Raw genomic sequence first — 17,500 nt, 5'->3', positions numbered from 1 at the left:
TGGAATGTACAACTTCCTGTAAGTCAGGCTGCCTCAAGGCCCCAGCAGACAAAATGGAAAAGGTAATGCCCCAGAATATGGCAAGGAAAATGTGTTTGAACATCCACTCGGGCTCACAGGGGTCACACTCGCAAACAAGTTGGGAAGCACATTTCTTACCACACAACCGTACCAGTACCCCATCATTAAGATCAATTGTAAATAAATCTGATTTGCCCCTGTAACCTGGGGCAAATAACACCAACATCCCCACCGCCACCACCAACATCCCCACCAACAACAACATCCCCCACCACCAACAACACCACCACCACCACCACCAACATCCCCACCACCAACATCCCCGCCACCACCAACATCCACCACCACCACCAACATCCACCACCACCACCAACATCCACCACCACCACCAACATCCCCACCACCACCAACATCCACCACCACCACCAACATCCCCACCACCACCAACATCCACCGCCACCACCAACATCCACCGCCACCACCAACATCCACCGCCACCACCAACATCCACCGCCACCACCAACATCTCCACCACCAACATCTCCACCACCAACATCCCCACCACCACCAACGTCCACCGCCACCACCAACATCCCCACCACCAACATCCCCACCACCAACATCCCCACCACCACCAACATCCACCACCACCACCAACATCCACCACCACCACCAACATCCCCACCACCACCAACATTCCCACCACCACCAACATCCACCGCCACCACCAACATCCCCGCCACTACCATGAACAAGAACAGCAAAGCACAAGCAGCGCCACCTACCTGACAACTCTGGTGCCATTCCTCAATACTTGAATGTCGACCATGGTCCCTTGGTCTGTGTAGGCAGCAACATTGATTTCAGGAAACTCTGCCTGGAAGGGCATGGAAAGATTGGTGACTTGAAGAAAGAAAAGTAACCCCCTTTTTCAAACATGCACGCAGACACACACACACACACACACACACACAGAAACAAACACATATATAGACACACATACACATACACACACAGATACGAATAGACACAGATGCACATATACACAGACACAAACACAAACACACACATACATATATATGCACAGCCCCCCACACATACACACACCTGTACAGAAACAAACATATAGATACACATTGACTAACATATATCCACAGACACATACGTACACAAGTATATACACAGACATATGCACACACATACACCCTGATAAACACACACAGACACACATGTTCTCACACACAGGCAGATGGACACACACACACACAAACACACACATTCTGTATATTTCTCAACCTTGTATCTGATACATGAAGTAACCCAGAGTCCAATCCTAACACACACACCTACCCTGGGTACCACAGACCCTTACTCTGATACACACGCTGGGTAGTCCAGAGTTCCAAACCTTACACAACCAAGCCTGGTGTGCTAGGGAGCTCTACCTTGAACACACATATCTACCCTGGGTACGCCAAAGCGTCAATCCTTGCACACCCATATCTAGTGTGTTATGAAATCCCACCCTGAATACATACATGCACAACAAACCTATCCTGAGTACTCCAGAGGCTCAACCCTTACCCACCCATACTTGGGGTACCAAGACACCCCCACCTTGAACACATATGCAGTGTATGTACCCTGGGTACTCCAAAGCCCCATACCTGAGTGTTATGGAGCATCACTCTTAAAACACACACACACACACACACAAGGCAAACCTGCTTTGGGTACTCCAGACTCTCAAATCTAACACATCCACTCATGGAGTACTAGCGACCCCTACACTGAATAAAAATACAATATATCTACCCTGGGTATTGTAGAGTCTCAATCCTTACACACCTACACCTAGGTACTATGGAGCCCCACCCTGATCATACACACAATATGCCTACCCTGGGTACTCCAGAATCCCATGTCTCAAATATCTGCATTTGGAGTGCTAGGGAGCCCTGCCCTGAACACACTTAACATATCTACCCTTGGTAGAACTTCAATCCTTACACACCAATATTTGGTGTGTTAGAGAGCCCTACTTTGAACACACATATAACACACCTACCCTGGATATTCTAGTCCCAATCCTTACACACACTGAACACACATAACATATCTACTCCAGAGCCCTAAACCTTACACACCCATTCCTGGGTGTAATGGTGTCCCATCCTGATCATACACACGACAAACCTACCTTGAGTACTCCAGGACCCCAAACCTAACACATCCAAATTTGGGGTGCTAGCAATCCTGACCCTGATCACACACACAACATATTATCTACTCTGGGTACTTCAGAGTGACAAGTACACCCACGTACAGAGTGACAAGTACACCCAAGTAGAGTGACAAGTACACCCACATACAGAGTGACAAGTACACCCAAGTACAGAGTGACAAGTACACCCAAGTACAGAGTGACAAGTACACCCAAGTAGAGTGACAAGTACACCCACATACAGAGTGACAAGTACACCCAAGTACAGAGTGACAAGTACACCCAAGTACAGAGTGACAAGTACACCCAAGTAGAGTGACAAGTACACCCACATACAGAGTGACAAGTACACCCAAGTACAGAGTGACAAGTACACCCAAGTACAGAGTGACAAGTACACCCAAGTAGAGTGACAAGTACACCCACATACAGAGTGACAAGTACACCCAAGTACAGAGTGACAAGTACACCCAAGTACAGAGTGACAAGTACACCCAAGTAGAGTGACAAATACACCCACATACAGAGTGACAAGTACACCCAAGTACAGAGTGACAAGTACACCCAAGTACAGAGTGACAAGTACACCCAAGTACAGAGTGACAAGTACACCCAAGTACAGAGTGACAAGTACACCCAAGTACAGAGTGACAAGTACACCCAAGTAGAGTGACAAGTACACCCACATACAGAGTGACAAGTACACCCAAGTACAGAGTGACAAGTACACCCAAGTACAGAGTGACAAGTACACCCAAGTAGAGTGACAAATACACCCACATACAGAGTGACAAGTACACCCAAGTACAGAGTGACAAGTACACCCACATACAGAGTGACAAGTACACCCAAGTACTGAGTGACAAGTACACCCAAGTACAGAATGACAAGTACACCCAAGTACAGAATGACAAGTACACCCAAGTACAGAGTGACAAGTACACCCACGTACAGAGTGACAAGTACACCCACGTACAGAGTGACAAGTACACCCACGTACAGAGTGACAAGTACACCCAAGTACAGAGTGACAAGTACACCCAAGTACAGAGTGACAAGTACACCCAAGTACAGAGTGACAAGTACACCCAAGTACAGAGTGACAAGTACACCCAAGTACAGAGTGACAAGTACACCCAAGTACAGAGTGACAAGTACACCCAAGTAGAGTGACAAGTACACCCACATACAGAGTGACAAGTACACCCAAGTACAGAGTGACAAGTACACCCAAGTACAGAATGACAAGGTACACCCAAGTCCCCCTCTAGCACCCACACATATATGCCACCTGTATCCCATCCGGGTTACTCACCTGCTCTATTCGTATGTCCCAGTCACCAAATAGCTTCTTACCGCGGAAATATTTCGACCTGTCAATGAAGAAGAGAAAGAAATAAGAAAGGGTGAAGAAGATGTGTACGTTTAGAGGTAACTGGGTTTGTCCCACCCTCATCACTATCTTCATCATTATCATTACTCTTTTACTCTTTTACTCGTTTCAGTCATTTGACTACGGCCTTGCTGGAGCACCGCCTTTAGTCGAGAAAATCAACCCTGGGACTTAGTCTTTGTAACTCTAGTACTTATTCTATTGGTCTGTTTTGCCGAACCGCTAAGTGACAGGGACGTAAACACACCAGCATCAGTTGTCAAGCAATGCTAGGGGGACGAACACAGACACACACATACACACACATATATATATACATATATACAACGGGCTTCTTTTCAGTGTCTGTCTACCAAATCCACTCACAAGGCTTTGGTCGGCCCGAGGCTATAGTAGAAGACACTTGTCCAAGATGCCACACAGTGGGACTGAACCCAGAACCATGTGGTTGGTAGGCAAGCTACTTACCACATAGCCACTCCTGCACCATTGTAACTTGTAGTTTCTTACTCTTTGAAATACCAAATTCTGCTCCCTCCGTTAATGACTACCTCCTCATCTCTCCTTATTTTATGTCAATGATGGAGCCTCAACGTGGTCGCCCTGTCTCCTAGAAACAGCAGCCAAATCTTCCTACAAATCACACTTTTTCAACTTACATAAAAATGTACATTGTAGATATCAATATATAAAAAGATGGGATGGTCACAAATGGAAGATCTATGACCTAGGTCTGCTGGATATGGACTGACTTGGGGCTAAGCAACAACAACAATTGTAACCACTAATACTAACTACTATACTGTACATTAGGTAATGTAGTCCTAGATACACTATGTCTGGATAAAAGATGGAGTGGTCACAGCTAGAGCATCTCTGATTGTAGGTCTGGTGGACCAGGACTGACCTGGTGCTAAAAAAACAACTATAGCCATTAATACAACTATATTGTACATTAGATAATGTAGTCCTAGATACACTATACCACCTGAATAAAAGATGGGATGGTCACAGCTGGAGCATCTTTGATCATAGGTCTACTGGATCAGGACTGACCTGGGGCTAAACAACAACAATTATAGCCATTAATACTAACTACTACACTATACATGAGGTAATGTAGTCCTAGATACACTATGTTCGAATAACACTTGGGATGGTCACAGCTGGACACAGCAAGAACATCTTTGATCATAGGTCTACTGGACTATGACAGACCCGTGGCTAAACGACAACTATAACCACTAATACTAACTACTATACTGTACATTAGATAATGTAGTCCTAGATACACTACATGGTGGTGGTGGTAGTAGTAGTAATACTACTGATAGTAGTAGTAGTGGTAGTAGTGGTGGTCCTGTGGTGGAATGCGGTGGAACATGTCTACCAAAGGTGCCACACTCCAATGACTGAGGTGAGTAACAGATAAAAGGTAGCATGTGCATTAACTGCAGTTTTGCATTCAGCACCAAACTTGCTAACTGCAATTACTGTCAATAGAAAATGCAACAGTTGTAGTTAGCATATTAGCATGTGTGTCGTTAATGTGCAATTGTTGGTGGCGCAGTAGATAATGAAGCAGATATACACTGCATTGATAGAATGCAGTTGTTGGCATTGGAAGTGCAGCAGGTATATTCTGCATTGTCAGAATACAGTTGCCGGTGCTGGAAATGTAATAGATAATACTCTGCATTGTCAAAATGCAATTATTGGTGTTGGAAGTGCATTGTTAACGTGTAGTCGTTTGCATCAGAAATGCAGTAGCATACATGTTTCTGTCGACTTGATTTTGCTAAAGCAGTTGACATTGAAAAGTGCAATGGATGCTTTTATCGTCAAAATCATCGTGCATTTGGTGCATCACTGATTGAAAAAAGAAACTGCAGCTGCTGCAGTTGTACTAACATGAACATGCATCTGGTGCATTGCAAGATTAAGATAAAACTGCAGCTAGCATATTTGATATTGATAGTAATAACAGCAGCTGGCTAATTCATTGATGAAAGCAAATCTGCAGTTGATGCACATTTTGTTGCAGGTAGTATTCTTATAAACTGCACTATGTGAGCATGTGTTGTAGTAGGAGTATTTTAACAGTTGCTGTGCAGATGTTAGAGATGCAGTTGTCATTGCATAAGTTGCTTGCAACATAACAGCAATCAGTGCACCATACACCATAGCTGCAATAGGGTGCAGTTGTTTCAGTTTATCAGTTGTGGCTGCGTGGTAAAGTAGTTTGCCTTGCAACCATGTGATTTAGAGTTCAGTCCTTCTGTGTGACACCTTTGGTGGATGCGCATTCCACCACATTCCATCAGAGGCCTGGGCCAACAGAGATCTTCATTGACAATTTCCTTGATAGGAAATGAGTGTCAAAAAGATATATATATATATATATATATATATATACACATACATACATACATACATACATACATATATATATATATATATATATATATATATATATATAAACAAATAACAACAGATGGATTGTGGTTCACTACAACTGTTTCAGATATATCTTTTATTGATGAATTGAATCATTACATGCAAAAAAAACCATTTTCATCAGGTGAATATAAGTAAGAATAAAACATTTTAAAACATCTCAATTCCAAAGCAAAAATGTCATTGACCTGACCTTGGTTCGTTTACTATTCTGGGACCTGATTTGCTTGAACCCTGAATTTATATATATTTATATGTGTCAGTAGTGGTGTCTGAATATCAAATCATACAAATAAATTTTTTTTACTATTCTAATCCAGAAACGCGTCTATGATTGACTAAGAATGGTTAGTTTCGTTATTTTTTTTCTTCTTGTTTTGCCTTTGTGAGTGACAGGTATTGCTATCTGTTGGAGACTTATTTTAGTAGTAGAATTACCATTTTAACTGCTATTTATAAATTTCGGTATGTGGTAAAGCAACTGTTGCTGATCCCTTAATTATGTTTATATACATATATATATATAGACATACATAGGGTATATATAGCAAGTGAGAAAGCCTCTTCAGCTTGATGCATGCAGAGGATGCTGTTCAGGCCAAGTGCAGTATAGAAGAGCCGGGGACTTTTATGACAGAGGAGAGTTGGCAGGGGATGAGGAAGTGCATGTCACTCTTTGCATCTTCGACATCTGATCCCTGCCTCTTGACGTCAATTATTTTCTGATAGGTCTGTTTCCTTAAAGATGACATGCTGAGCTGTCATCCTTTCCACACTCTTCTACAGCTATATTGATGTGACTTGAACAAAATCGAATGCTTCCAACAGCACAAACTTTGTGCAGTCATGAGGATTCGATAGAAAGACTTAGTTATCATTTGGCTAGTGTTAGGAATATAAATTGTGACTAAGGTTTGATGGAAGATTTTAATTCAAAACTTTTGAAAACAAGACATCTGTACTACAGAGCCAGAGGCGGTTTCAGCCAGGTTGGTATCAAAAGGGTTAAGAATTATTTCACTATTATATATTTTAACCATTTTGTTACCATATTTCTGTTGAGATGCTCTGTGTTTCTTTCAATTAATTTTAAATATAACAAAGAATTTAGTAAAAAAACTTAGTTATCATTCAGCTATAGTGTTAGGAACATAAATTGTGACTAAGGTTTGGTGGAAGATTTTAATTCAAAACTTATGAAAACAAGACATTTGTACTCAGAGCCAGAGCTGGTTTCAGCTGGGTTGGTAACGAAAGGATTAATGTTGCCCTAGATTTACTGATTAAATAAAAGATGGAGGTGGTTATGGTTGGAACTCATTTGATCATAGATCTGCTTGATCATTAATGATCTGGGGGTTATATAACAATAACGTCTCCCTAAATAAAAGCAATATGTACCCTATAACACCCCCCTATGTACCCTTATGTATAAACCTTGGTGTTTGGTGAGCTGAAATGAAATTCCATATTTTATAAAGGAATATTTTTGAAATTAGACACAAGAATGCAGAAGACATATACAGAGGTGGACAAAAGTAGGTGTGCAGAGGGTTGATATGTAAGCACTTCAAATGTGTATAGAAATAAAAGAGGGCTTCTTATGAACTAGGGATCATCTAAAAATCCCTTAGTTGACTTATGAACCACTTAGGTTTAAAAAAAGGAAATAGAGAAATGAAAAGAACATTCCATTCGTATTAAACAACTATATACCTACTTTTGCGCATGTGTGTGTATGCATGTGTGTGTGTATGCATGTGTGTGTGTATGCATGAGTGTATGTGTGTGTGTGTGTGTATATGTGTACACAAGCATCTCAGAAGTAAATAGACACCTCTTATTATGTCATTTTACCTTTGTGGACACTATCTGGTGTTTCAAAATTGTTAATATATAAAGAATAAAAAGTTTTGAATGGTACAACAATGCACTATAATATTTTTTAAAAATAGACTATATATTTGTTGTAATTTAGTTATCTATAGTCCGATGTTAATATATATTATATGCACAGGGCATGTCAACTATCATCATCATCATCATCATTTAATGTCTGTTTTCCATGCTGTCATGGGCTGGACAAGTTGACAGAAGCTGGTATTGTTTCTATGGCTGGATACTCTTCCTTATGTCAACCACTTTACAGAGCATACTGGGAGCTCTTTTATGAAACACCAACACAGAAGCATTTTGGTTGGAATGTATTGAGGTGAATTTTTCATTATATATATGTGTGTGTGTGTGTGTGTGTGTGTGTGTTTGTGTGTGTATGTATATACATGAAGTGAATTCAGAATCTGCTCATTGAATGAAGTACTGTATAACTGTTTGTTATCTTAAGCAATTCTATATGTTCTGGATTGTTAGATGTTGCTAGCCAGTAAAACTTATGTTATATCAGAAAGCTAAAAAGATACCTGCCTAGATTTTAAATCCCTATTCCTTTGCATTACACACACACACACACTATTAATCAAATATGTCTATTGAAAACAAATTGTACTGGATTTCAAATAAGTGCTCTTGGTATGAGAAATGAATAAAAACCTTAAAAGGTATTTAGAGATTCAATTAGCGTGGTTATATATTAGAGAGTAAAAGTTGGAAAAGTTATATCTTAAAAATCACAGTATATATTAGTCCATGAGATAAGCAATATTGTATTTATAAATAAATAGATAAAGTACAGCTATGATCATGAAAAAAATGTTTTAAAAAAAGGTTTTGGAAGTTCTTACGACTGTTTCATGAATATACAACATCTCAAAATGAAATCTAGAGTTGATGACCGTTATTGGGAAGTATATCCACTCATCAGAGAAAAGGGTGAATTTCAGTGTAGTAAATCGAATGCTGGAAATGCTATTTAAAATCGGATGAGAAAGGTGTTGTCTAAAAAGTTATTGGTATAAATCAGTGTTGGCATAAATTCGAGCTAAAAATTTTGAAAAAATAAAATAAATCCATGGTAAGAATCCATAATGGCTGTGTGTAGATAGAATTCCCATAATTCATTTCCTTTTCAATGTGTAATCCGTAAGTATACTTATAGATCCATAGCTGTACTTTATTTATTTAGCAATACGATATTGCTTATATTATGGACTTGTATATGTATAATGCATATGTTAAAACATATGCACCTGAGGTCTGTACACAATAAATTCATTATTATTATTATTATTATATATATATACTTACCTATACACATGTCTGCATATATGTGTGTGTGTGTGTATACATATATATATGTGTGTGTCTGTGTCTATAAATATATATATATATATATATATATATATATGTATACATATATATATATATATATATATATATACATATATACAGAATAGAATAAGAAATAGAAAGTCCATGCTACAGAATTATACATTTGAAAAGAAAGAACAGAAATGTGTTTGATGTTATTTCCACTTTAATAATTAGATGTTTATAAATTGTAAACACCTAATGATTTATAATTATCTAATTATTACTGTGGAAATATTTTCAGAAAATCTATTTGTATTCATTTTTTTTCAAATATACATACATACATACATACATACACATACATACATACTCATACATACATACACACACATATATATATATATATATATATATATATATATATATATATATATATATATGTATATATATACATATAGGGAGAAAAGAAGTGTATAACCACACAAGAAAGTATATAGGAGAATTTGTTTTGGGATTTCACGTCGTAATTGTTAATATCCCCCAATATAACTGAACTTTCAATCATGTATGACTGTTACAAAATTCATCGAACATTTGAACTTGTATTACTGTCTATCTCTTTGGCACTCCTTGGAACTTGTATGAACATTTGATTATTTAAGTATGTTTTTCTGAATTTTCTTTTGTAACTTTAATCTTTTCTAAACCCGTTTCATGTTTATTTTTCTATTTTCACATTGATAAACAAAAAAAGAGTCGAAACCGGTTTGGTATTTTTATAAATCTGCAATGAAAGTTAAAACCAACTACGTGTTTTGATATTTGAGTCCCAAAACAAAATTTCTCCGATATATGCTATAAAAATATATACATATAAATATTCATACACACACACACACACACATGAACACATTTGCATATATTTGATATCCGTGCAATATACATGCAACATGCAAATATACATAGAAATACTCACAAATGTATATACATATACACATTTACTCATGTGTATGTGCTCACCCGCCCGTCCATCCCTGTTGGCCATGATATATGACAGAGGCAGGGACACACCTTTTAGCATCAGTAAGGCAGTGCCACCTGACAGGTGATAGTGATTCATCTCCCTTGAAAAGAAACAGACAAAGACATACTTCCCAGCACAAGTCAGCTTCTCGTCAGGGGGCGCTGGAGTACAGACTTAAAACCAAAAGCCAGAGTGAGGAGATGATGGTGTGGTGACTTGGGTGGACCCCATGCTTACAGATATTCTTACAGTGATAGTGGTGATGGTAATGGTGATACTGAAGTCGGCATAACTGGTGGTGAAGTGTGGTCCTGTATGGGGTTTCTAAGTATGCTAGAAATAACAGCTGACAATTTTGAAATAAGAAATTCCAACTTTTCTTTGGGTAATTTTCATTACTAACTACAAATAATAGGAGGCCCAGTGGTTAGGGCAGCGAACTCACGGTCATAGGATTGCGGTTTTGATTCCCAGACCGGGCGTTGTGAGTGTTTATTGAGAGCGAAAACACCTAAAGCTCCACGAGGCTCCGGCAGGGGATGGTGGCGAACCCTGCTGTACTCCTCCACCACAACTTTCTCTCTCTTACTTCCTGTTTCTGTTGTACCTGTAATTCAAAGGGTCAGCCTTGTCACACTGTGTCATGCTGAATATCCCCGAGAACTACGTTAAGGGTACACGTGTCTGTGGAGTGCTCAGCCACTTGCACGTTAATTTCACGAGCAGGCTGTTCCGTTGATCGGATCAACTGGAACCCTCGATGTCGTAAGCGACAGAGTGCCAACAACAAATCATGATTTTTGAATTTTTCTCACTCACACTCATCTGATTGAGAAGTGATGGATTTCTATACACTTCTTTATAGTTATGAATATTATTTTTACCAAATATTTCACTCAAGAAAAAATATTTGTCTGAAAAATTTGGCAAAACTTGATCATTTCTAGTGAATCATTAGAAACTTTTGAAGTGAAAAATTCAATTTTTCTTTCACTAGTTTTCCTTCCTAACTATAGGTAGTGATTTTAATGCTTCAAATCATATCTTTCCATTTAAAAAATATAAGAAGCTTGCTTCCCAACCATATGGTTCCAGGTTCAGTCCTACTGAACGTGTTGGATTCAAGGTTAATATTCTGTGACATATATACATATCTATCTATCTATCTATCTATCTATCTATCTATCATCTATTTATCTATCTATCAACCTACCTACCTGCCTACCTATCTATCTATCTATCTATCTATATATATATATATATATATATATATATATATGTTTATATATTATTATTATATGTCTATATTGGTTGAAAGCTAATTGAGTCATGCCAAAGCCACGAACAGTTACAGTTGTGATGACTGAATGCAGAATAATAGTATTATTATTATTAATAATAATAATAATATGTGTGTCTGTGTGTGTATGTATATATATGTGTGTGTATATATGTATATATTTATATATATATATATATACATATACAGGTTATGAAGAGAGAGTAGTTTTTGTTCAAATTATGTGCTGTACGTTTGTTCACAATGTATTACATAATACAAGACTTTATAACATGAATTACATAATATAAATTACAGCACCAAACTGTCTCTTCAGGCATTTTGAACAGCTGTATCAACTTGCTTGGAGTAAAGTATGGCTGAACATGGGTTCTTGGGGCAAGACCACAACTCCTTAATTCTTATGCTAAAAATAATCATGATAACCGGAACAATAAAAATCTGCAAGACCTTCCAAAGGTTTAAAGGATGATGAACAAAGCAATGGCTGCATGTATCTACTTTTGAAAATGTAAGGATTCATATAACGCAATGGGAGGGCCTCTTTGAGGTAATTTTATCTGCAAGAAATAGCAGTCTATAAGGCGGCGAGCTGGCAGAAACGTTAGCACGCCGGGCGAAATGCTTAGCGGTATTTCATCTGCCGTTACGTTCTGAGTTCAAATTCCGCCGAGGTTGACTTTGCCTTTCATCCTTTCGGGGTCGATAAATTAAGTACCAGTTATGCACTGGGGTCGATGTAATCGACTTAACCCCTTTGTCCTTGTTTGTCCCCTCTATGTTTAGCTCCTTGTGGGCAATAAAGAAATAAGAAATAGCAGTCTAATTTTTCTCAAATCACACATAAATGTCTTCCAAAACAAGAAGAGCGAGTGAGGATGAGCACATATTAAACTATGTAGTCTTAGATACACTGTGCCTGATTTAAAAGAAACAGGCCAGGCTTCTGCTGGAACATCTCTTGATCATAGCTCTGCCAGATTGGGGCCTGGACTGACCAAGTGACCATCACCACCATCACTGCTGCTGCTACTATTGCTACTACTACTACTACTACAAATAACAAAAAGATATAAAACATCTTTACACAAAAAATCCCTCCACCCCACCCCTATAAAATAATCCCAAGGAACAAAAATAGGGGCCTTACCAGTCGGTGTGGGGATCGTCAATGACAAGGAGGGTCTTACATCGGTCCTTGTTGACATTTGACCTCTGACCTGAGAATATGCCCTTGGCAATCCCGACCGCGCTGGTCTTCGATGGGGAACTGGGCGCACTCGGCGAAGGCCCCTTCCGTATCGGAAGCACGGGGACCTGGCCTTGCTCTTGGGCATCACGTAGCTCGCCCTGGAGGTCACCTGAGCTGAAGCGTCTCCGGAGGAAGCTGACTCCCGTCGAGAAGTTGTCCTTGAATGTTGAGAACGAAATTTTGACGGGTTTTGTTGGAACGATTTAAGGGAAAAAATGAGAAAGACTTTTGGAGAGAGACAAAAAAGGAAGGAAGAGGGGAAAGAATTGTTTGTTTTGTTGTTTTCCTTTTTTTGTTAAATATGAGAAAGACAGACAGAGAAAAGAAAGAAATGGGAGGATGACCTTTTTTTAAAAAAAATTGAAGGAAGATTGTAGAAGGCCCCTGAAGAAGTAAGTTTTGATCTTTTGTTTTTTTAAATAAAAGAGAAATGATGGAGAAAATTGGAGCCAAATGATGAAGGAATCAAGCGTTTTCTGTATCTTTTTAGATAGAAGATTGAAGAGCTGAAGGCATAGGTTGAAAAAGGTGAAGAATGTAGAGAAAGAAGGAAGGAGTTATAATAGTGGCAGTAGGAGGAGGAAGAGAAAGTAGGAGGTGAAAATTAGAGAGGAGGAGAATTTGGAGAAAGGAGGAAAGAGTAAAGGGTAGGAGGTGCAAAGCAAGAAAGGGTGAGAGAGTATGAGATTGTGGGTGTGGTTAGGAAGGAAGCTAGAAAGGGGAGCAGTTAATGGGGTAGCAGAGGAGGAGTAGAGAGCTTGAAAGGAGGGAGGAGGGTGGTTTGGAGGTAGATAGGCAGGTAGATAAAGAGAGAGGCAGCAGGGAAGAAGTGTGAGGGGGGAGAGAAAGATGGTGAAGGAGGAAGACTTTGAAAGGTTAAGTGTGAAAGAAGAAGGATTGGTTATTGTAGTTTAGGTTCTTGTTGCATCCACAGGTCCTTGTTTCAGTAACTGTTGAGTGTTTTCCTTCTGTTTTAGCAATCATACACACAGATATATGTATATATAATTTTATACATACATATATATGTACATATATGTGTCTTTCGTTCTCTGGCACCCCTTTCTCTCTCTCTCTCTCTCTCTCTGTTAAACTGTTTTTTCACTCTTTCTTTCTATCTGCCACCTTCACTCTCTGTCTCTGTTCTATATCTCTCTCTCTCTCTTTGTGTTTATCTCTCTCCCTCTCTCTCTCTCTCTCTCTTTCAATTTCTGTGTCTTCCTTGGTTGTGGTTACAATCTGGTGTAAATCCAGTCTTCAGCTACAGCAGCGCCACCTAGGATCAAAGAAAAGAAAAAGAAATGAAGATAATAATCTATTGTAATACACAAACATGCAAATATATATATACACACGCATATATGTATATGCATATATACAGTAAATCCTCGAGTATACTCCGCCCTTGAGTATAATACACAGGGGATTTTTAGGGGGCTGTACCTCTGAAAAACCTAAACCTTGTGTGTAATATGTACCCCTTCTCTAACTTGAGTCAAGGAGGTCTATATAATGTCCTTGGTTTGTAAACTTATATACGGTAACGTCCTTTATTATTATTGTATATACAACATAATGCAAACGTGTAGCTTTTTTGTGCACTTTGTTTGCAGACAGTAATAACGTCAGTGAAAAATAATTATTGAGTAAATTGCCTTTATATATTTATCACTATCAGTTACAAGCCCGACATCACAAAATGCGTCTGAATAAACATTGCCAGACAGAAAATAGAGACTCGGACATTGCTTGGAAAATATTTTTCATTTTTAACCTTGTATATAGTATGCACTAGGGATTTTGACCTTTAAATTTTGGGGGAAAAATGCGGATTATACTCGAGGATTTACGGTATTGATAAATAGATATATAGATAGATAAGTATATAGAAAGGTAGATAGATATGAACACATATATATTTAAAGATATATGTGTTTGTGTATATATATATGTGTCTGTGTGTATGTATGTGTGCATAAAGATAGATATATATTTTTTTACATGTTTCAGTCATTTGGCAGTGGCCTTGCTGGAGCACCACCATGAAAGGCGAACAAATCAATCCCAGGACATATTTTTTAAACTTAGTACTCATTCTATCAGTCTCTTTAGCTGAACCACTATGTTATGGAGACGTAAAGACACCAACAGTGGTTGTCAAGGGGTGATGGGGGGGACAAACAAAAACACAAAGACACACACTTAGATATATATATACATATATAAATATATTTGACAGGCTTCTTTCAGTTTCCATCTACCAGATTCACTCACAGGGCTTTGTTCGGCCTGAGGCTATTGTAGAAGATACTTGCCCAATGTGCCACGCAGTGGGACAGAACCCGGATCCTTTTGGTTGGGAAGCAAGCTGCTTACCACACAGGCTCTTCTCTACCTATGTGTTTATGTATTTGTGTCGTAAGATTCCTGATGTGAAATGATTTCAGACAGAAGACACTAAAGTAATAATAATAATAAAACAGATGTGAGGAATAAGTATATAGTCTGTGTGGGTTATTTGGCAACAACATAAAATTTAAAAAATGACCATTCCAAAATATAACAATATCAGTTTCAACACAAGATTTCTCAAATAGCGGACTTGGTTAGAGTGATAAGAAATGTGTCCCACATGTGCAACCCAACGGAATTAGAAGGACACATACAACACTTCATTCACTGTATTCAATCTTGAAGAGTTGTGAGAGCTCAGCCACAGAGAACGGCATCTCATACCAGTGAAGATGGAGAAGGATTTAGATGCATCTCTTCCCAGGCGCATTGAAGCAATTATTCAAGCTAAGGGAAGCCACACGAAATATTAGCAATGTACAATAACTTCTTCAAATGAACATTATGTAATAAATTGTCATTATGGACATTTTTTTCTGCTTTAAAACACTGTATCTTGACTGGTTTATGTGAGGTGGCCAAAAACTTTTGCATGACCATTTTTGGTGGTCGTCTTGCATCTTCCCCTCTTATGCAGAACCCCTATTACAAAATATAATGATTAGGTATGGAAATGACTCCAGCAGGGCCAGTGTTTCATCTTTAAAAAACGTAATGCGAGACATCCACTTATAAGTTGGCAATTTGGAGAAATTTACAATAGTTTAAAGTGGCCGAAGACTTTTGCCCGGTACTATACACACACACACACACACACACACACATACTTACATATTCACACGCATACATACATAGCACATACACATATATGGACCATGCATATATGCATGCGTGATTGCATGTATAAATGCATGTATGTATGCTCATATATATGTGTACCTACATAAAGAGTAATGACCCCTTTGGTTATGAATGACCATGGGATTGCACCTGGAAAGTTTCCCTCCAAGGTTGTTTGTGGAAGACCAGCCGTCACCCATGCATACCAAACTCCCTTCTCCTTACCATTATATGTACATAGGGTAAAGGGTAAAGTACCCCTTTTATCGTGAATAACCATGAGTTTGTACTTAGAAAGTTACCCTCCGAGGCACAAGTTCAGGCAAGGTTGTTTATGGAAGACCAGCAGTCGCCCATGCATACCAGCCTCTCCTCTCCACAGCACCAATGTTATCCAGGGGAAGGGCAAAGGGGCCCGATACAGGTTGACACCAGTGACGTCGCAACTCATTTCTACAGCCGAGTGAACTGGAGCAACGTGAAATAAAGTGTCTTGCTCAAGAACACAACACGCAGCCCGATTCAGGAAATCGAACTCACAACCTCACGTTTGTAAGCCTGATGCTCGAACCACTGAGCCATGCGCCTTCACACACACATGCACACACACACACATGCACACACACACACATGCACACACACACACATGCACACACACACACTGACGGAGTGCCAGTAGTAATCAGTTAACATATGATAATCTGGATGTGTTAGAAAGGGATTTATTGCAATTCCTTACATAATGATTAATGCATAGTGTATCTGTATTTGCAAAAGCGACCGATAGAATAAGTACTAGGCTTACAAAGAATAAGTCCTGGGGTCGATCTGCTCGACTAAAGGCGGTGCTCCAGCATGGCCGCAGTCAAATGACTGAAACAAGTAAAAGAGTATATATATGAATTTATTTCTATGTATTTTATTTTATGCACAGATTTTCGATGCTACCTTATGTTTCATGCCTTATAGTTTGGAATTTTCAAATGTTCAGCTTAAAATTTATGATAATCCATTTCCCCGTTCTATTTGACTCTGAGACTTTACAAGACTTCAGGCATTATAAGGTGGTGCAAAGTAAAATTCGAAATACACAGATGAGGGGAAGTAAATATTTAGTGATTTTAGCAGTTGTTATTTCCCTTGTGTATTGATCTTTGGAAGTGGTTGTAGAATATCCAAGCCTACTTGCTTTAGCTGTTGCCATTTTATGGTACATATGACTGTGCAGTAAGCATGAGTCATGCTCTGTGCAAAATTATGGAAAATATGCATTTTGGGGGAATATTGAATAAGTATGCCTATTACATGATCTGCGTTAACGTGGGTGTAATCTTTAATTGTTTGCTTGTTTCAGTCATTTGCGTGCGGCCATACTGGAGCACTGCCTTTATTTGAACAAGTTGACCCCAGGACTTGTTCTTTGTAAG

The 17,500-nt window shown here is 38.9% G+C and overlaps 1 protein-coding gene and 1 long non-coding RNA gene across 18 annotated transcripts in view; one reads left to right on the top strand and one right to left on the bottom strand.

Moving 5' to 3' along the window:
* The window catches only part of LOC149130377 (uncharacterized), a 156,508-nt gene that overhangs the window by 38,705 nt on the left and 100,303 nt on the right, over nucleotides 1–17,500 (top strand). The gene's annotated exons all lie outside the window — the stretch shown is intronic.
* The window catches only part of LOC106879677 (synapsin), a 104,638-nt gene that overhangs the window by 21,308 nt on the left and 65,830 nt on the right, over nucleotides 1–17,500 (bottom strand). For 11 of the 17 annotated variants that reach the window (XM_089344883.1, XM_089344880.1, XM_089344886.1 and 8 more), the window contains exons 2-4: nucleotides 12,780–14,157; nucleotides 3,561–3,618; nucleotides 807–898 (exon numbers count right to left, since the gene is read on the bottom strand). In XM_089344883.1, the coding sequence (XP_089201009.1) occupies nucleotides 807–850 (44 nt within the window). In that variant the 5' untranslated portion in view covers nucleotides 851–898; nucleotides 3,561–3,618; nucleotides 12,780–14,157. Of the gene's footprint in view, nucleotides 1–806; nucleotides 899–3,560; nucleotides 3,864–10,281; nucleotides 11,187–12,779; nucleotides 14,158–17,500 lie in introns of those variants that run through there. The other 6 variants (XM_089344877.1, XM_089344875.1, XM_089344876.1 and 3 more) reach the window with 6 other exon arrangements.

Source organism: Octopus bimaculoides, chromosome 29 (genome assembly GCF_046866305.1).
Source record: "Octopus bimaculoides isolate indiv1 chromosome 29, ASM4686630v1, whole genome shotgun sequence".
Taxonomy (NCBI): Eukaryota; Metazoa; Mollusca; class Cephalopoda; order Octopoda; family Octopodidae; genus Octopus; species Octopus bimaculoides.
Note: the sequence above shows the minus strand (reverse complement) of the source record. Positions and strands in the feature narration are given on the sequence as shown.